General features: G+C 31.0%; 2 protein-coding genes and 1 long non-coding RNA gene across 6 annotated transcripts; 1 reads left to right on the top strand and 2 right to left on the bottom strand.

Annotated features, from left to right (window-relative positions):
- The first annotated feature begins 2,594 nt into the window (after positions 1 to 2,594).
- Positions 2,595 to 4,589, top strand: LOC105801725 (transcription factor BEE 3). The gene is made up of 6 exons (XM_012632973.2): positions 2,595 to 2,948; positions 3,035 to 3,154; positions 3,738 to 3,803; positions 3,914 to 3,982; positions 4,248 to 4,325; positions 4,442 to 4,589. The coding sequence occupies exons 1-6, from the start codon at positions 2,595 to 2,597 to the stop codon at positions 4,457 to 4,459; spliced, it is 705 nt and encodes a 234-aa protein (XP_012488427.1). The 3' UTR covers positions 4,460 to 4,589.
- LOC105801726 (uncharacterized) lies at positions 2,817 to 6,873 on the bottom strand. Of its 2 annotated transcripts, XR_001136041.2 has the most exons (6): positions 6,636 to 6,873; positions 6,406 to 6,488; positions 6,050 to 6,300; positions 5,880 to 5,964; positions 3,878 to 3,907; positions 2,817 to 2,928 (listed from the first exon to the last, which is right to left on the bottom strand). It is a non-coding gene; the product is annotated as an uncharacterized LOC105801726 (long non-coding RNA). The 2 variants fall into 2 exon arrangements; XR_001136039.2 differs by lacking the exon at positions 3,878 to 3,907.
- Positions 6,874 to 7,268: 395 nt separating this feature from the next.
- On the bottom strand, positions 7,269 to 13,712 carry LOC105801727 (kinesin-like protein KIN-14P). 3 transcript variants are annotated; one of them, XM_012632980.2, is made up of 22 exons: positions 13,543 to 13,703; positions 13,394 to 13,446; positions 12,759 to 12,886; positions 12,539 to 12,673; positions 12,115 to 12,242; positions 11,927 to 12,010; positions 11,733 to 11,810; positions 11,561 to 11,653; positions 11,430 to 11,459; positions 10,700 to 11,119; positions 10,539 to 10,620; positions 10,364 to 10,459; positions 10,118 to 10,297; positions 9,923 to 10,029; positions 9,648 to 9,829; positions 9,384 to 9,548; positions 9,046 to 9,299; positions 8,775 to 8,938; positions 8,192 to 8,316; positions 7,964 to 8,095; positions 7,700 to 7,791; positions 7,269 to 7,620 (listed from the first exon to the last, which is right to left on the bottom strand). In XM_012632980.2, exons 3-22 carry the CDS (start codon positions 12,784 to 12,786, stop codon positions 7,556 to 7,558), a joined length of 2,640 nt encoding a protein of 879 aa, XP_012488434.1. In that variant the 5' UTR covers positions 12,787 to 12,886; positions 13,394 to 13,446; positions 13,543 to 13,703; the 3' UTR covers positions 7,269 to 7,555. The 3 variants fall into 3 exon arrangements, with proteins under 3 accessions (XP_012488434.1, XP_052479190.1, XP_052479191.1); XM_052623230.1 differs by lacking the exon at positions 13,394 to 13,446; XM_052623231.1 differs by lacking the exon at positions 7,269 to 7,620 and having other exon boundaries at positions 7,964 to 8,018; positions 13,543 to 13,712.
- Positions 13,713 to 21,233: the final 7,521 nt, after the last annotated feature.

Raw genomic sequence — 21,233 nt, 5'->3', positions numbered from 1 at the left:
CCTTAAAAACAAAGAAAATTGACTCTCAATTTATTTATTTTATTATAAATCTCAAATAATTAATTTTATCAATTTATAAAACATGATGCATGACCTTCAATTGATGCAATTATACATATAAAATTTGATTATACATATAAATTTTTAATTTTTATTTAATTATACATATTTAAAAAATAAAACAGAGGTATGTACTTATTTTCATATTAGATAAAAATGATCATATGTATATGTTGATAGCAATAATATTAATTTCTTTTTTCTCCATCACACCAAATATAGTGTTAAAGATTGTCATAGTTATGGTCCCCATAACTTGGAACTAACGTGTACTTACTTCCAAGTGTTTATGCCTCAAAAAAATTATATTCCTAAAGTCAAACAAATCCTATTTTGGGTGGGAAAACACTTAAATTGAGTAAAATGGGTTGCTTAAATTGTTACCGTGGGAATCTATTATCATTATTATTATTGGGCCACCAGTTTCCTACTTTCCGTTAAATTCCTCAAACACTATCCAATTTTGCTTCAATTTTACAAATTATTTTTAATATATATATAGCTAAACTACTACTATTTATCTTGTCTTGTTTTTAATGGAAACCTATCGATTTATGCTTTTAGTAGGGACTATGATTTTTTGAATTTAAACGTGATTTGATAAATAAATAAATAAATTCAACAATAATGTAAATTTGATCGAATAAATTATTTCCGAATAGTTTATTTGAAATGATATCCGACTTAAGTTTTATATAAAGTGTAATTAAATCAATTTATATATACTTTTATTCTTGTTTTAAAATTGTTATTATTTATCTCATTATTTTTTATTTATGTTTTTTGTAGATGACGATGCATTGGTTATGAAGTGCAATTTGCATTGAATTTATAATGGATTCATAAGAGAAATTGAATTCAGAGTTGATACTTTATAATATTTTATGACACTTTTCAATACTTAAAATTAAATAAAATTTTATAATGTCTAATTCCTTTTAATAGAATTTTATTTAAACACAAATTGATTGATTAATTAAATTATTTAAAATTAAAATAAATAAATTGGAAAAGAAAAACTTAAATTTGAATAACATCAAGTCAAATGATAAAAACTTAAAATAACTCACATTTTACATAATTATTTGTATTATTTAAAAAATTCTAAATTAGAATATACTATTTTAGGATTATTTATATATGGACACGAAACTAAAGGATATAGGCATAAACGACATCGGAAAAGGACTACGTGCCCATGCAACTTGGTCTGCTAATATTATTGTTGGCCACGTTAATCTTCAAGCGGTCGGCACAAAAGAAGCCAACATTAATTTATATCGAGTATTTTATTTGTATGAATTTTATTTTTATATTAACTATTTGTAAAATATACAAGGAAGAGTAAATGGGGTCAATTTTCTGATGAGCGGAGCTGAGATTATTTTATTTTTATTGTTTACTTTCAATTTTATGTCTTTGTAGTCAAGTAAAGCTTCTATTTTTTTTAGACATGTTCACATGATTGGATAAAAAATATAAAACATGTCTACACAAGTTATCAAATATGATCAAATGATTGCATGGAAGCTATGCATTTAAAGTATTATTTTATTTTTAAATTTTAAATGTAATTTAAATAGTTAATATTGTTAAAGTTTTTTATTAAATTTATTGGTGTGATATTTTGAAATAAAAAATTCACTTGATGTCATGCAACACCTGGATTTAATAGATAAATTTTAACGGAATTAACAATTAAATTTACATTTTAAATCTAAAATAAAAGTGATTCTAGATTTGGTTATCTAAACCCGTCTATATATAAAATTATTAACCCAAACCTATTCTAGGCTTTCGGTCTTATTATTTTTGAAAATATTTATATTTTTAATTTAACAATTAATAATTTTATATTATTCATCAATTAAAATTTTAAACAAGACTAACCCAAGTCCAATATCATATTATTCTAGGTCTGCCCATTTAAAACCAGCCCAAACTAAGCTCAAGCTTTAAATATTTAAATTTAAGCTTAACTTATATTTTAGACAAGTTTAAGCATTTGCTTAAATTTATTTTTCAAATCTAATATTTTTACTTATGGAAGAACAATTTTCAGTTAAACTGAATTAATTGATTTAGTTTATTTTGATTTAGGCATTTTGTGCGGTTATTTTAATTGATTATCTATTGTTAAAATTTTAAATTAATTCGACCGAAAAATTAACTTAATTTAATACATATTATTTATTTATAATATATAATATATTATTTAAGTTTAATAACTAAAGTTGATTAAATCGATTAACTGATTGACCTAAAGTCAATTTAATTATGTTGATTGTTGAGCTTTAAATTGATGAATCAGATTTCGTAGATTATAATCAATTAAATTAAATAGGTTTAATAAAAAACTGACGCAATTTACTAAAAGGCCGAATACTCTCCTCTATATAAACCTTCTCAATTTCGGATCAAACTTCGAGTTTTATCATGATCTCACATTATAAATACTACTCCCATTTCTTATCATCCGAAACACCCATTCGATTGTATCCCCCCCCCAAAAAAAAAAAAAGAAGAAAAATCTCATGGCTGATTTCACATTCTTGGATATCGATCCTACCATGGAATTACTTAACCAATTCCCTGAACTAAAATCCTTGAATTACCAAAGCTTTTCACCTTTCTCCACCACTGACAACAACCTGTTCAACAATAAAGCTCAAAAGATCCCAACCATTAATAACTGGGGAGAAGAAGATAATAACTTACCAGGTTTTACCCACAATTCAGTACCATCAGTTTCTCAGCCCATTTTCACACCTGGAAATGAATTCCATGAAGAAACCCACAAGAGAAAAGAATTGGATTTCGCATGGGAAACTAGTTTCTGGAATTCATCGTCTCCCCATGTTTATGAAACTGAGATCAACATAAGAAACGTAAACACGTATATGATGTTCTGAAATCATTTTCTTGAATTCTCTTTTCATTTTTTTTAGTGTTTTTTGGTTTTACTGTCTTGAAGAATCCAGGAAGAGGGAAAAGAGCAAAAAGCAATGGCAAGGAAGAAGAGAAACCAAAAGAAGTGGTTCATGTTAGAGCTAGACGAGGTCAAGCTACCAATAGTCACTGTGTTGCAGAGAGGGTTATATACTTATAACTCAATTTCCTTTCTCATGAAATTCAATATTGCTGGGGTACCAAGTACTTCGGTAGAAGTCTTCGAACTGTCGTTCTTCAAGTAGCTGACTCGGCCCCTCAGCAACTAAATATATTGCTTCAGTATTATGATTTTATCCCTAACCTCCATGTAGAGCCGTATACAATTCATGGAAAGAGATGTCTTGACTGGTGTAGATAAGTATCTGCAAAACTCGGAGAAGGTGTCTATATAAGGCGTAAGAATAATAATGGAGTTATCTGAATGCCGGACGACTCAAACCACCAACCGATGCTTAAAAGCGCCTTGGTTGGTAGGTAGAATCTCGGGGTGCTCCTGTAATTTTATTATATTCACATGTCCTATATAGATATCTTTCTCAAATCCTGCAGATACCTATCTCCATCAATTAAGACGTCCCCTCCATAAATTATACACGACTCACCGTGAAAATTGAGAACAAAACTGTAACACGCCTTCGGTTGTTGGGGGACCGAATTAGCTGTCCAAAGAACAACACTTCAAAGGTCGATAATGAAAATGAAGCATTTTCTTTTCTGCCAAACAGGTTAGAAGAGGGAAAATAAATGAGAGACTAAGAAGCTTGCAAGATATAGTCCCAGGGTGCTATAGGGTAATTATTATAATATTATGCTTCGAGTTGCATCATGCATATGGTATAGCAAAAACAACAAAGATCGTACATACATGATTTTTTTATTCTGATGTGTTGATAATCTGCAGAATATGGGGATGGCAGTAATGTTAGACGAGATAATCAATTATGTCCAGTTCTTGCAGAACCAGATCGAGGTACGTTGAATAACAAACACATCATTTATTCACAATTTTCTTGCTTTCAAGCCATTTTTCATGCGAAGGACAATATAGTCAATACATGTACATATGCATGTATGAATGGCTGATAAATTAACAGGAAACAAAAAAACCGAAAATCGATTCAAATTTATTTAGTTTCGGTTTATCCGAAAATTCATTTTCTTGCAAAATAATTTTTTTTTTCAAAATTAAATCCAACCGCATGATTATAATCTCTCATGTATATGAAATATTACAGTTTCTTTCAATGAAGTTGACGGCAGCAAGTGCATGCTATGACTTCAACTCAGATTCAGACGATATGGAAACCATGCAGGTGCTTAAATTAATTTCCTAACTACATTTTTTTCCTTTATTTAAAATTTCAAATTCTTTATAATGAATTGAATCTCACAAAATAATTGGTTTCCAATGCATAAAAAAAATCATCAGAGGAGGCAAAAAGGTTGAAAAGATTGATGAAAAAAGGATATACAGGAGGGTCAAAGCTGCTTGCTTTCACTCATCTCTTTGACTTTAATTTCTAGATGTTATATATCTCTTTATTCAAGATCATATTATCAAATTAAATAAATATTTTGTTAACTAATAATTATAATTTTTAACTAAATAATTCAATTTAAAGGGTTGACCCAATGACTGAAAGTATCGTTAATTGGACTATTTTTTAATTCAGTACATAACTGATTTTATAATTTACAAGGTAGGAATACGAGTTTCGAACAAAACACGGTTTCAAAGTTCAGTCAAAGATGAAAAACATGTATCCAAAAGATTAAGGTACAAATTAAAGACAAAAAATTGTAACACTTGCCACTCTTTTTATGATGCATTCCCTATATCCAAATAGACAAATTGACACTTTCAATGTGTTCAAAACAATGGCATAAAAACAACATTTCACCAACAAAGCTGTTGCCCTTTGAAGCAATTCAAAAATACCAAGCAAAAGGGTATCTCAAGTCCCTATTATCAAGCAAAATGCCATTGCTCTAAATAGGAAACAATGAACTATAATAATTCTCATTGTTTATAAACAAGAGATGATCTTGGAAGAGATCGGCTTTCTTATTGGAAGAAGCCTTTAAAGTGTCACTCTTTGAGCAGTTGATCAGACCCTCAAACAAAGGTATTGTTCTCAAGATGTCTATGCATGATTTTAGCCCCCAGTTTTTGTCTCCCGACTCAATGTTGAGTCCTCAACGGGTTCACGGAGTTTAGTGGGAGCGCTTGATCCAATAATACCAAGTGGTAGTGTTCTTGCCCAATAATGCCTATTAAGGGCATGGATTTGAACCCCCACTAAACTCTGTGAACTCTTCGAGAGCTCTCCGCAAGTCCGGAGACAAAAACCTAGGGCTAAAACCGAGCATAGACATCCTGAGAACAATACTTCTATTAAGGGTCCAAGACCGGCCTAGAGAGTGACTTCCTCTCAACATTACTTCTACTCGGGAGAGTATTAGCACCAGTACGTGTCCAACAAAGGCATCAATAAGCCAACTCCATGGCATAACAAGCCAGCAATTGTATGCTTGCAAGCTTTCTATGGCACTACTAATGAATAAGAAAGAAGGGAAGGCTACAGCATTTTGCATATTATTAAGGCTTGTGTTCTGTTCTTGGGACAGGGAAGGCTATCCCATATCTGGAATTTTCACCCATCAAAGCTTGAATCTTACATGACTAACTTTTAAGGTTCATTTATTTTAGTTATCAATCCAATAAAAATCAGCATGCAAGGCTCGAAATTCATGTTACGACACTGAGTTTCAATAAAATTTGTGCACGAACCATTTCTGTAGAAACTCACATTGCATTGCAACATCGAATCAAACAGACAACGTTCCAATAGGCATGAGGAGCTTACCATTTTCATTTTGATTAGAGTGATGGTGAATGGATTCATTGTTGCTAGAAGAAGAGGGTTCAACAGCACTATTAGCATCGGGTGCCTAATAAAAATAAATGAAGATTTCAATATATATGATACTCATTTCATCACAAACATTGAATGAATGAAACGATATATAGACATACCTCTTTGTTAAGCAAGCGAGAAGTGGCAATCATTAGATTATTCAGATCTTCGCCAGGAAATTGCTTTTAAAAAAGAAGAAGATAAAATCATCTTCACAACTTCATTCAGTCTTTGAAGCTCAGCTTTCAAGTCCTCTCATTCTTCATTTCTTTGCATTGATTGAAAATGCGAAGGACCAGCCTTAACCGAGACGAAGAAGCAACCGCTCCTACACAACCACCATGCCCTTTTTTATTCGGTCCTTGAACTTCTGGAATGTTATATACATAAAGAAAAAATAAATAATTTCAAAAAAAAAAAATTAAGGATACATGAACACGATGATTTATTTTCCAATTGGTGTTTGCATATATACCAAAAGCAAGCTGCTCCAGAGATTGCTGTTCATGTTGTGGTGGCATTGATTGATGCTTTTGAGGTTGAACAGTAGATTCAGCTCTGCGATTCGCAGGGACAATATTTCGGCGTTTGCGTTTCGCCATTTCAAATCAAATTCAATAATCGAAAAGGGAAAAAATCATTATAAAAGAATATTAAATGCGAATAAAATATGCTTATTAAACGAAATTTGAATGCTGATTTTACCCTTTTTCCTTTGAAGAGAGCTATCGGGCGTAGCGAAGGTGCAGGGGAACAAATAACTGAGGAGGGGTTTTCCGGATTTTGGTTTTAGGGTAAATAAGATTAGGGTTGGGATTTTTTATTTGTTTAGTATTAGTTTTTAGAGACGAAAAGCGACATAAACCGTCGGTATATGTCCGAGAGATGGTAACAGAAAGCTTTTGAAGTTAGATCAGTACCGACGGATTTATCGTTTAGTTTCTGTTCTGGCGGGAAATATAAGCCTGTCAGCCAAGTAGGATTTTTTTTATCCGTGAGACATAAGATTTGTGTTTTGTGTCATCATTACTTTAGAACTATTCAAAAAATATTTTTATTTTTTAGATATATTACTTTTTAATGCTTAGGAGATGATGATGTTGTTTTATCTCTAAATAAAGAAAAAACATACGGAAAAAAGGTAATATTTGAGTTTATATTGAAGTTAGAAAATGTATTATTCGATTTTTCTTAATATGGAAAAAAGATGGTGAGAAGATTTGTTATTATTAGAAATAATGAAAAAATATTGTTATATTACTGTTTAAAATTTAGGCATATTTAAAAGTTAAGTTACCCATACAATACAACAAAATCTCGAAAATAAATTTCACGAAATTGCAAGAGGTAATAGAAGGGAATTAGAAAGGAGCCATCGTTAGAAGACATACAAATTTTGTACATATGTACATACTCCAATAAACATCAATTACAGTGGTGATCCAAGGGCGCAAGAGAAAAGAATTATACTTTTTAAGAAGAAATCAAATTTTGTAGCCAATTCCAATTGGATCCAAAACGGGCTACCATATAATTAATAACTCCAAAGACCAATGATAAATACAGCCTCAACACTATAAAACAAGGATTGTTGTGACCAACTGCAACTTTTTTGAGTATCTAATTTACACCTTTTTCCTGACAACAGGCTTAACCAAATTTGAACTCGAGCTGAGAGTCTTTTTAATGGCTGAAAAGATTAATAAAAGAGAAAACTTTAGAATGATACCATATAAAAAGGTCTAATTTTTGTATGAAAAGTTCCGTACCGGGTGAAGAAGCTCTCGGAGATTCTGATTTTGATGTTGGTGTTGCTTGTGCAGGTTTTTGTAAAACTCGGACCTTTGGTACGACCTTGGGCCTGCAGAAAGTTAACTTGCATTGAGTATAGCTTAATACGATCGCATTCAGAGTCTGCCCGATGAAATCGAACATCGAACACATACAGACATGTCTGCCTATGTGTATGTATGTACTAATTGCAAATTTCTATATCTGTACTAAAGCTAAAAGAGCATTAAACCGATACTCACTTCCCCAGAGATACGCCTTCGGGGGAATGCACGTATTCAGCTGAGCCATCAGTTTCTGTTCCCATAGAAAGAGCAGCATCAGTTATTTCGGATTTTTCATCGTCCGTTGAACCGGTTTCAGACTGCTTATCACTGTGAAACCAGTTGTAATGATCAGAAACTGTTTTCTCAGTATGTCCTAAAAGCCTATTCGGAGTTTTTGGCCTATAGATGGGGGAAGAATCATACCTCAAAGAGCCTGTTCCGGGCTGCTCACCATCGATCCCGGGGTATCCGTTTTTTAGATCTTTAAGTAAATGCAACCGTTCAATCTCCTCGTCCTTTTTAGCTATCGTGTCCTTGAGAGATGCCATCTGCAGAGCCGGTTAAACTTAAGAGAACAATAACGTGAATGGAGATTCTATGTTGTGTATATATGTATGAATGTATGTATGTATCCGTATCCATAATTCAAGTGAAGAACATAGGGAAAGTTGTTGCTAAAACATAATCAAAGTAACATTATTCCATCTACTAAAGCTAAATGAAGTACATTTGGTACGTATTCATCCATTGCCAACCAATCTGTCCGGTCCATTTCGTGCCTCTAAACCGACTTTTTTGAAACAAAAGCGTAAGCAAAAGATGTTGCAAATACTTCTTATAACACAAATATTTCAACAAAGCATAAAATCTTTTATATAGTATCACGTTTCAGGTAATGTTATATGCTGAACCATGAAAAGATCATACGCATTTATGAATCCAGTCAAGTTCCAAATCAAAAATTATAAACTCATATACGAAATAAAAGAGGAAAACAAAACCGTACCTGCTCCATTAGTTCCTTAACATCCTTCCCTTCTTTGCTACTTCGTGCAGCACCTAACTCAACTCCGGAAACTCGTTCTGCAAACTTCAAAGTACTCAAACTTTCAGAATATGAAGTGACATCGGGATTGAGCTGCACAAACATAAGGGTCTTTGCTTGTCCTCCTGGAATATATATGAAAAAACCACTTAGACGAACCATGATATCGGTTTTATCATTCTAAAACCCGGACGTGATTTCATACAGTTTCAGAACATAGTGAAATAAGTACCGAGAGAGCTTTGAAGTACTTGAGTGAGCTTGCTATTTCTGTATGGTACATGAGGGCTCTTTTGTGCAAGAGCAAAAATTACATCTCCAAGGGAAGACAAAGATTTATTAATATGTTGTGCTTCCTTAAGTCTATCACCGGTTACCTCGGATCTATCTACTCTTTCACTACCTGCTAAATCTACCAAATGCAGATTACCATATATATAATCTCCCGCCTTCAAATCCTTCCCACGAACATGCACGGTGACAATGCTATAACCAAAAACACTAAATCATACGTCGCAGAGGAAATATTCTAACTCGAGATGTGTATTGTAAAAGATTAAATATACGAACCTGTGTGATCGACTACTTCTTTCATTTAATGCAGTAGCACTAACGGTTCGATTCTTGAACCCAAGATTAATTAAATCAATTACATCTGTGGTTGATAGAACAGGGTGCATGCTAGCATCAGGTACAGCTAGTCCATTAGGTTGAGAGATACTGGTAACCCCCATTGTGTGCGGATTAAGGAACACAAAGATAACTATATCGCAACAATAATATCGAAAGTAAAAACACTTGAAAAGAGAATGTATTCGGTGAAAAAAAGGATATTTCTTTGCAGGACCAGTACGATTTGATAATAAATCACGCACTTGATCGTTGTATATTTCTACCACTTGAACCCCAACTTCATATTGAAAGGTACTTCTTCTATTTTGAGAGATTTTGAAGAGATTATTCAAAGCTCGAAAATTAACACCCCATTCTTCTTCGGTTGCATCATTAGGACCAGTCTGGAAATGTCAAACGAAAAAAAGAATGGGATTTGTTCGAAATGTTTGTGTAACTTCATGCGCTTAAGAATAAATGAATGCTTAGTTCCTTACCATTGTATATGTTTTCCCCGAACCGGTTTGACCATAAGCAAATATGCAAACGTTATATCCATCGACTACCGATTGAATAAAAGGTTGAATATCAGCAAATACCTCTCCTGTCCTTAGTTAAAGAGTTCTAAAATTAGATAATCACAATGTTTTCGCAAACTAATATTTAATTTGGCAATGAATAGAAACAAAAACCTTGAGTAGCAGCTGGACCAAAAACTTTATTGAACTTAAATGTCTTTTGTCCCTCTTTCCCTGGCTTGGCCGGGTTTGTAACAACCAACTGTCCGTTATCACCGATACTTTCTACGATTGTCTGTTTTCCATTTTGTCCAGGCAGAAATGGCCTTACTCGACAGAAAACTCTAATGTTACCTGGAAATAAAAAAAGGGTTAGAAAATAAAAGCCGATAACTTAGTATAGAAGCTACTTCTAGGCACCTCTCAAATCTTGAATCTCATTGAAAAGCTTCCGGTTTTCATTTAGAACTTCACGGTAGTTCCCTGCTGCATCTGCTAATGCTTTAAGCTTTACTTCTGAACAAGAAAAAGGTTCTCATAAGAACTCTTATCACTAACAATCCAAGTTGACAAAACTTTTCCACAAGAAACGTACCTAATAGATTAAATTCCTCGAAATAGCTCTTTTGTGTTTTCAAAAGTTCTTGCTTGATGGCATTGGAAGTAAACCTTAAATCCTGAATACTCGTACGAATTAGTATGAAGGATGTTTGAAGAACAAAATACAAATCCAAGATGGTAGAAATCCATAGGTACCCTCATTGCGTGAAACTGAGAATCCATAAAACTTTGGTAGGTGTTCACTTTCATGCTCCAACTCTGACATTTCGACTTGGCACTCGTTTCGAGCTCTTTCACTCTATTGTTGGAATCATTTAGGAGGGACTCAAGCTCGTTTAACCTCGCTTGAAGTCCTGCCTTGACACCCTCAGTCTCTTTTTGCATTTCCAAGCACTGCTGCTCGTGTATTGTTTTGGCCATTTCTAGTTCTTGTTTCAGTGATGCAATTTCACGAATGTGTTTCTCGGTTTCCTGTTTAATGGCTTGTTTATCAATTTTGTGTTTACTGGTTTCGTGTTCATGGGTTTCACGTTTATCAGTTTCTTTCACCGACTCTCTTTTGTCCTTCACCTTCTCCTCAACTTTCCGATTTTCTTCCACTTTGGGGCTCTCAGTCTACAGAAAAAGAGAAAAGATTCCATGAGAAATATATGTATATATATAGTGTTGAAAGGTATATGTAACAAGGAGTGACCACAAAATCTAATAACAAGGAGGAAAGAACCTCCAAAACCGGGATACATAGGAGATCATGATTGGTTTAATTTAGTAACTTCATTTAAAAGAAACCTCATTTGAGATTTTTGCAATAAGTAATGGATAAACAATGTGGAAACCAATAGCTAATAATGAATGCCTGTGATAATATAGGACAAAAGCAGTTCAAGGCTGTTGAACAACGGGAAATAATCGTTTTTCTTCGAACCTTTGTCTGCTGAGGATGAACCGTGACAATCTGTACCAAATAAGGTCATGAAATACGCCCAGTTTAGCATCTACAACTAAAAGAGAAATGCATTTTGGAATCTAAAAAAGTAATCTTTTTTTTCTTCCAACCTTAATCTCTTCACTGTTCCCGGCTGCAAGGGTCTCAAGTACTCTGATTCTCGATTTGTATTTCTCCTCTCGAATCTTGAAAAGATTGTTTTGCTGCGGGCCATAAACCACATAAAAATCCATAGAAAAACCAAGAAAATATCCAAAGCAAGATATTTAGAATAGGATTTACGGTTCGTAGATGATCTGCTTGAGTTGATATACGTCGTTCAATCTCCTGCACAACTTTTCTCAAGAGACATGCTACACGCTGAGCAACAAACGTAACATCATCATGTTTTTTATACCAAAATATACAAATGCGTACGTAAAGAAAGGTACACATTCGCATAAAAGTTTAATGTATAACTTAAAATACCCCCTTACATGAGGAATTTCACCATTCTTTCTATCTAAACTTTCATCCAAAATTCCATTCACGACACTTAAAAGCGACTGAGTCGGAGCATTCTGCATGCAGAAAACACGAGAGAAGGCATTATATACATACAAATAAATCCTTTGGGGTATTAAAAAATGGAAGGCATTAAACATAGTGAATGTTGACAGCTTACATCTAAACTGTTAGACTTCATCATCTCTGAAATTTTTGCCCCGGGGAGATCAGCGTAGCGCCCTTGTTTCCATTGAAACACCTCATGAAAATTGTGTCCACCATGATGCAGTCCTGTAGTTGATTGTTCTGCAGAAGATGAAAAACAAGAAGAGTAAACCGGAGACATGAACAGGCAAAATAATTGCATTTAGCCGTATACATGCATGAAGTAAACGGATACACACACATATATATACGGTTTCAATATACATGTTATTTTTGTATTCTTGTGCATAACTAGACCATCAAACTGAATAGCCAGTTAACTAGAACCATCTTAAATCTATACATACATTACTTATAGCACTTAAATAGCAAAATATGGCAGATGCAACATTATCGAACATGGATTAGGAGGCACTATAACGAAGCATGCAACTTACGCTGATTTTTTAAGTCAGAGGAAGCCTTCCTCCTTTCTTCTCCGGATAATGGTGTGAGAGGACCACGGAGTGGTGCATCCCCAGGAACATTTCCCGCTTTAGTATTAGAATTCTTATTGGACAAGTTACCACCAGCTAAGGAGGAAAATGAAAAAACTAAACCATTTAGTTAAAACAAACAAAAAGGAAGTGCAAGGGAGTGATGGAATATCAGCTTTACATTGATTCTCGTAGTTACTGTTTGCCATTGGTTCGAAAAAACGGACAAGCAGTTATGTTAGAGCTGTCAAGTCCTGATCAAGTTGTAAGAACTTTTGGTCCCTCGTTAACATTTTGTGTAAACCGGTCCTGTTAAACAATTAACTCCAATTAATGAGCATGTTTTACATTAGAACAAACAAGACAGAACCTAACTCAGTGTTCTTACAAAAACACAAAAGGTAGCCATTATTCATTAATAGTTAGAATCATACAGAATTAAGCTAACTAAACCAAATGATACTATCAATACGTATGTATATAATATCTTGAGCTAACACTGATATTACTGCATAATAAACCATGTTGCTTTCTATTGGAATATCATTACTACATTGTATACGGTTGTTCAAACATGTATTTGTATTATACTTATGATATACTATTATAGTAAAATTTTCATAAAGAACACAAAGAGAAACGAATTGAAACAAGACCCGTCTATGCTATGTCCAACACTTGTATTCAATAAATTCAAACATGTATTACAAAATAATAAGAAAATTCTTACCCGAATCCGAATAACATATATATTCACTAAAAATAAGCTAAAAATATGATAAAAACAGTGAACACAAGCCAAGATTTTCAGTTTACCATTGGAAAAAAAATTGAATTTGGAATTTACCAATGTCCCACATTCTACAATCCTATACACAAAGCTAAAGATTATCATCAACATTGTTAAAATACAAAAAATAACATAAAAAATCAACAAAGTTCGTAGAAAAAAAAAATCCCATTACCATGAAATAGTGGAGACATTGATAAATCCCAAGTTCAAACCTTTGAAGAAAAAAAAAAGACCCAATGTAGAGCCAGGCACGCTAATCAAACTCAAAGGTGAAATGAAGTTTCCTTTGGGATTAAAACAAAATAAAAATGATGGAATTTGACTGTTTTTTCGTTTTAAATTGTTTGGTATTCCGTGTACCAATGGTGTTTCTAAGGGACAATAGTTGGGAGAAATGAAGCGACAAACTAGGAAACCAACTCTGTCATTGAGTGTTTGCCACGTGTCCAGGATCCGACATAGATGCTCCATGTTTTTTGCTTTTTATTTTTGTTGTTATTTTAAAACTGGGAAATTGAAAAAAAATAAAACAGATTAAGCAGATAATCTGTATTAGTTAAACCTAACAAATCATTACCAAATTTTACATTACGATTCTGTTTGCTTTAAAACTGTACTCAACTTTTCATATATTGTGCTTTTTAATATTAATTTTTGATGTGTTATAATATTATGTGGATTTTATTTATTTTCACGTGTTAAATTTTATGCTCCTCTTCAATTTCATCCATTCTTTAACTTTCAATTAATTATTAAAAATAATCAAATTAAACTACTGTAATTTTACTTACGAAAACTAATATACTTTATTATTTTGCATGTAAAATAATTAAATGTATTAACAAAATTCATGTTTACCTGATTGAATAAATGCTATAAAATAATAATAATAATAAAATCCAAGTAACAGTTAGGAGAAGCTGCTGCTGCCTACTCGTTGACGAGTTTGAAAATTAGATATGAAAAAGCATCGATGGGATAATAAGGCTAAGAATTACAAATATAAAATTTTAAAATTATTGGTGGATGTATTATTGAGTTAAATAATTTAATTTAATGATTATGTTTAATATTAAATAAGAATTAATGTTTAATTCTGTATTTGTGGGTGTATTCTTTTACTAAAAATACATTTTAACAATTTTTTATGATTACTTTTTGGGATAAATATTAAAATTAATATATAATGTATAATGTCATACATTAATTTTATGCGAAATTTTAATTTGATTTCATTTTATAAATCACTAATAACATTATCAAATTATCATCATTTTATGTTGATACATTGCATACACAAACAATTAAATTAATCTAATATAAAAATAAATATATACAATTACATTAAAATTAAAGTTGATATATAAATTTAATATTTATTCTTTATTTTCTTTTCATTATTATGATATTTTGGGCCTTGGTCTTCCTTCTGGAGGAACCCAATCTCCTTTTCTAGATTTTATTGTGAGATGGGTCATGGCAAAAACCTTAGCATTTAAATCCAAGAAAATTTGGATTAAAGCTCTCTTTTAGCATTGAAATAACATCTCTTAACCATTATTCGAATCTAGTGATTAAACTTAGATATTCTTACAATTAGTTACAACAAAAATATATATGATACTAAGTAAATTGGGTGATCTCTTCGTTTTAGTTACTATGAAGCTTCATAAAAACTAAAATTTCAAGTTTAACCCGACTTGGCTCCCAAATAAATCGAATTTAAATGTACCTTTTTCACGTATCTACACTCAAAAAAAAAAAAAACAGTCGAAAGTTAGTACCTAAAAAAAGCAAATTGTATAGGTATATGTATGTGTGTGTACAAGAGGAAAAAAAAAAGGTAGATGTGATGAAAACAGGAGCTCCCTTCAGTCCAATGGGCGGGCAAAGTATGAGGAAGGAGTTGGTGCTCCCATGCCATGCATCGGGCCAAACTTAACCCTTCGTAAATATTCGTCATTTCCAGCTAGTCAGCCAATATATATAATAGAATAGAAAGGTTAAGCGTAACCGAATGCATGAGATGGCAGCTCTTTCAGCCATCTCTGCCCCCTGTATTGAACTGAGTGGAGCTCCTTTGCTTCCTGCTATGCCTGCCTGGCTCCTTCCCACCTTGGCTGCTTCCTTAAATACTAACTCCCAGCCCCTCCCATCCAATTCTAATGGCTTGCGAGTCTAATCCAACTTTTCATTTTTAATATACTATTATATTATGAAATTATGTTTTTTACTTTTATTATACAAAAAAAGTGTAAATATAAATGAATTCGAATTTAAAAATTGATAAACGAGTTTAATCGATATTGAATAGTTCGATTATGTCTCGAACATTGAAATTGATATTTGATCGAGCATCGAATTTCAAGTCGATATTAAGCTCGAACTTGCTATTATTCAAGTTTCGCAGCTTGATTACACCTCCAATATCGAGTTAACTCAAGAGTCTTCATCCAAGTTTTTGTTCATTTTTCTTAATTTTTTTATTACTTGTTTATTTGCAAAATAGTCACTAAATTATTTGAAATTTTTCATTTAAATCATTAGGCTATTAAAATTGTTAATGTATGGTCTTCTCTATTTACACCGTCTGCACCAATCGAAAGCTCTCGCTTCCTTTCTTTTCTATAGTTTTGTTTTGTTTTCATGAAACAGTTTTAGATGTCACAAATCTATGAACCAAAATCCAAACAAATTCCTTTTTTGATTTCTGATACTAATCGTCATATCAACTTAGGTCTAAGGTATGATCTTCTACTCATCAATGACTACTAATCCACCGTACCAATCATCGCTTGGATCTTGCTAGCCGGACTTTAAAAAAAATATTATCAATCCAGTGAATTAAGTAAAAACTTTCAATTAATTTAATGACTTAAATGAAAACTTTCAAATGGTTTAGTGGTCATTTTGTATCTTTTACATTTGAGTGACCGAAACATAAATTTGCTAATCATTAAGTGACCTTAAGTGTAGTTTATCCAAATACTTATCATAATAAAATAAATTATATTTTTAATATGATATTTCTTTATACCTCGTGTTAAGATTATTACCTTGTACGAAATAAAAGTAATGATAAAAGAATAAAAATAAAAATCTCATTAATTACAAAGAAAATATTGAAAATATACTAAAAATCAATTCTTTATCGAACTAATCTAATTTTCATTCAATCTTTTTATTGATTCAACAAGTTTTTCACAATTCAGAGTTTATCAAATTTTGACACCCACTAAACCGAATTCATCACTAATTTTTTATTCAACTCGGGTTGCTTTAAAAGGAAAATTATTCATTGCTGTTGACAAAGAAAACCACATTAGGGGAATATTCTCAATCTTTCATGTTAATCCTGTTGCCATTTGGTTTCGGTGAGGGTTTCTTTTTTATTTAATACATTATGGGCGGCGTATAAACGTACACATTCCTAGTTAATTATGTAATGTTTCTTGTATTTAATTTTTTTAAGTTTTTCTAATAAGGTGTAATAGCATGATTAACTGTCGACATATACACGACGTCAAAGGAGCAAGGAAATAATATATAAAAGTAGCACCTCTTCAACCTACACCCAAAATATCTTAAAACTCTCAAATTAACCATTAATTCAATTTAAATTTTCTTTAAAAAATTAGAATTTTATTTATTTATTATAAATTATAAAATTATTGAAAGATGTAAAATTAATGATTTTATAAATTTATTTTTATTACCACTAAAATAATTTAACATAAATGAGCTTATCAATATAATTATTAAATAATTACCTTAACATATTAAATAATCATTTTGCGTCATTATACTTCGACAATGAAGTGCTTTGAAAGCTTCGGTTGCGTTGCGTTACCGTAATTTCCAGGTTATATATATGCTTTGACAATGCCCTGCGAAAACCCCACCCTTCAACTTCCCTCTTCAATCTCTAAACAATCATTTAATTAAATCCATAACAAATATCTCATCATGACACAAATATATTTCTTTAATTATATTTTTTTGAGTCTGTTGAGTTTTAGTACTGTTGTCAGTACAAGAGGGAATAGGTTCGCGTGCCTTGAAGCACATTATCCTCCTATCTAAACATTAAGGAGGGGTTATAGGTAATTCTAGATATTATCTTAAAAAGAGACATATATAATAAGATTATTTTTTAGAAAAATATTTTTCATATCTGAAAAATCCCATAATAATCTAATTCATTGATTAGATCATAATCTATTTTTTTTCCGTATATAAAATTATATATTTTATATTTTTAGTGTATCAAATAGGTTTAAATATATATTGGGTCCTTTAACTTGACACTTTTTCTCAATTTGATATTTTAAAAAAAAATTCTTTTTCAAATTATTACTTAAATTTTTATTCTATCAACTCTTCTAATACCATTGTTTTATAACATCATTAAGCTTGGACATGTAACCCATTCGTTTCAGTAAAAAGCCGAAGGCAGTAGGGTTAGCAAAGGTATTGGTCTAACAGCCCATTACCAATTACGTCACCCAAGGCCCAAACTAAATTCAAATTTTACTTGGTCCAACAGCCCATTAACAATTACGTACGAAACCTTTTCTAAGGGTAAACTACTTTATTAGTCACTAAGTTATGAGAGAATTTTTGTTTTAGTCACTTAACTAAAATAAATTATAATTTTGTCACTGAACTATTCAAAAGCTAAGTGACCGAATTGAAATTTTTTTAATTAAGTGGCCAAGATGAAAACTTACCCATAATTTAATGACTAAATGTATAATTTACCTTTTCTTTATAGAAAGTTTATCTCTCAATTTCTAATTTAGTAATCATATAGATGTTACATGTCAAACATAGTGACATTTTAAATCTATGTTGGTTTCTTTATTTCTTTTAATTACATCAATGGATATTATTAAAATTAATTATTGTAAACATTAAATTTAAAATATGTTATTAATTCAAAATAATTTATTACGTGACGTAATTTACACGTGTAAAACTCAAATCAATATACTTAATATCTCAACACTTGAACATTTTCATTTCAATTAAAATTTTATTGACATGTGTATCACGGTAAGAGTTTTATTACTGAAATTGGAATACAAGCACAGTTGAAACTATGTGGTTGGGATGAGCCATCCACCACCCCGACCTCAATTTCTTTGATTCAACTCAACGTAATCTCCATCTTTTTAGTTTCCATGTAGTAATCTCAATTTTCTTCTTCAACAATTTATTCATAAAACTTTGAACCAACCACCATTGACAGCACTTTGCTGTTTTTAAGGTTTTTTAAATTGTAAAATTTGAATTCCTTTTTCCAAGGTTTATTTATTTATAATTAAATAAATTATTCTTTGACATGCTTAAAGCATTAAAGTTGAAGATTCTTTAGAATTTAGTTTAATGGATTTGGAAATTGGAAATTTGTGTGTTTTTTAAAGGTATAACTTTAATATTTGACAAGTAGGTTGTTAGTTGCAATAGAATTTTTTTTCCTTTTGTGATTCTTTTTATGAAGTGGACATTTGATGATAGAATATAATGTTGGTTTTATTTGTGATGGTGATCCATCTTGCTTGGAACTTGATTAATATCAATTTAGTGATTAATATGTACTATACGTAGGGTATTTGGATGATAGCGGTGGTCTATTTATTTATGTGTATATCATTTAAGTTTTATATATTTCTTTAAAAAGTGAATGTTGAAACATTAAGTTAAACCCAGCAATCAAATACGTGTCTGAATTTTCCTAAATTTCGAATAATTGAATTAAATAAAATTTTCGTTGAAATTTATTTCGGGTTTATAAAAGCAAAAATGAAATCAAAACAATGTTATAGAGTATCCAAAATCTAAGAAAAACAAGGATCTTTGAGTTATTCTATCATGGTTGGAATATTCTCCAAGCAAATGTGCAACATTTTGTCTTCCATGTTTTATGTTTCACAAGAAAACTTTTCATTTCGCATCAAATATATTTACTTAGATGAATTTCAGAACTATAAAAAAAGATTTATTATGGTTAAAGTCGTGTATTTTTCAGCACATATTAGAAAAGATTACACTTCTCCTCATCGAGATGCAAAAAAGAATATTGGCGAATCACAGTAATCAATCTTCAAATGTTAACAAAATTTGAACACTTTTCCTCTCAACAAGCTTAGATAACAATGTTCGATTAAAAGAGAATGATGGGTTTTTAAATGTGATGATGAAAGTAGAACATTGCAAACATTGGGAAATTTTATTCGGATGCTTAATTTGATATATTCTTATAGCGATAAGACAATAATCCTTCAAAAACTGTAATGAACTCTTTATTCAAAATACAAAAAAAGAGGAAATTTTGCAAGTATTTCAACTAAAGTAAAAATTGTTATTTTCTTGAAGAAACTCGAGATCAATCTAAAATGGAGCAAATGTAATCTAAAAGTGCGAGATTTATCTTCTTCTATACTACAATACAATCATTTTCAGCAATGAGCGCTGTAAAAATAATCTCCTCTCTGATTGTTTGCTATATATATAATTGCTGAAACATTTTATACAAATTCACTTATAGATGACTTTCATGACATGGAAGAAGGACGCCTTCTGTTTTTATATTTAAAATATTATTTTAGCAGTGAATGTTAATGTTTTATCATAATTTCTCTAAACATATCATATAGTTTCATATACGAATAATGTAAATATATTTACATTTTATTTTATTCACAAGCTCATATCTATATACCGTATTCGAATACATGTAGCGATATCATCAATAAGAAAGTGGAGCTTAATTAATAAGCAAATAGCTTTTAGAAAAATAAAAGAGCATAAAGAAGAAATGTTAATTAAGCTTTGTGATAAAAGCATATTATTAGCAACTACAAGTATGCAAAAGAAAGTAGGATTAGCATCTTAAAGTGGGTTTCAACATATTGGCAAACAAGAAAGAAGATAATAGTTTGTATTTATTACCTTTTTATACTTGATTCTTAAATCTTACTAGTGGGCTGCGCAAATCTTCCTCCATTATTGTTTCATTTCAACACATTCTCTTTCTTTTTCCTTTTTCGGTCTCCATTATTGTTTTGTATTCAACTGTCATATGTAAAAAAAAAATAAAATTAAGGGATTAAGTAGTAAATTTACCATTTTAGGGGTTAAAGTCATTATGTACCTTATTTGCTTTTGTCATTGAATAGTTACATTAAATTTCGACTAAGTTTACAGTTGAATCGAGTCACTCTTAAACAAAAAATAAAAATATTCAATATTATTCTCTCCATCCACGAGACTTGAACTCAAAAACCTTATTCAATAAGTATCGAACTTACCATTCAACCCAACAAGTTTTTGTACTTTTTTTAAGCCTCTGATCGAGTTGGTGTTACGAGTTAACTGCACGCCAACTCACTTGAGAAATACTAAAATACCCTTTTACATAAAAAAAAGGTGTATTAAGTGTGCTTTTATCTTTTTACATTTTTATATAAAATCAATAAAAACTCAATTGTAGTACAATTTGAACTCGTGATACAATAAATTTTAAATATTTAATTTTATCATTTCAACCAAAATTTTAATTATTTTATTACTTTTTTAAAAGAATGTAGTCAATACATAATTATGTTATTCACCTCTATACGGAGACCAGGGACAACTTGGCTCCCAAAATTTTTAAAATTTAATTAGTCCTCAATTTTAAAAATTTTCATTATGCCTTTATTTTAATTATTCACTTTCAATTTTTTTAGGAATTCTCATTATTCTAACCATCTTTTAATATTTTTATTAGATCGTTAATTTTTAAATAAATCATTAAACTCTTTAAAATTTTAGTTAATGTGGTATAATAAGAAAGCATTTAAACACCTTTTGCATTCT

Source organism: Gossypium raimondii, chromosome 11, assembly GCF_025698545.1.
Source record: "Gossypium raimondii isolate GPD5lz chromosome 11, ASM2569854v1, whole genome shotgun sequence".
NCBI classification, from domain to species: domain Eukaryota; kingdom Viridiplantae; phylum Streptophyta; class Magnoliopsida; order Malvales; family Malvaceae; genus Gossypium; species Gossypium raimondii.
The sequence above is the reverse complement of the archived record's forward strand: the minus strand, read 5'-3'. Positions and strand labels throughout refer to the sequence as shown.

What these genes read in the sequence shown, in the direction of transcription:
- LOC105801725 (XM_012632973.2), top strand. Translation starts at nt 2,595, where the DNA reads ATGGCTGATTTCACATTCTTGGATATCGATCCTACCATGGAATTACTT. An exon ending in GTCACTGTGTTGCAGAGAGG is followed by an intron (nt 3,155 to 3,737) that starts GTTATATACTTA and finishes TCTGCCAAACAG; the next exon opens with GTTAGAAGAGGGAAAATAAA. An exon ending in TCTTGCAGAACCAGATCGAG is followed by an intron (nt 3,983 to 4,247) that starts GTACGTTGAATA and finishes GAAATATTACAG; the next exon opens with TTTCTTTCAATGAAGTTGAC.
- LOC105801727 (XM_012632980.2), bottom strand. Translation starts at nt 12,786, where the DNA reads ATGGCAAACAGTAACTACGAGAATCAAT. An exon ending in CTCAGTTTCACGCAATGAGG is followed by an intron (nt 10,621 to 10,699) that starts GTACCTATGGAT and finishes ACGAGTATTCAG; the next exon opens with GATTTAAGGTTTACTTCCAA. An exon ending in TGAGATTCAAGATTTGAGAG is followed by an intron (nt 10,298 to 10,363) that starts GTGCCTAGAAGT and finishes TTTTATTTCCAG; the next exon opens with GTAACATTAGAGTTTTCTGT.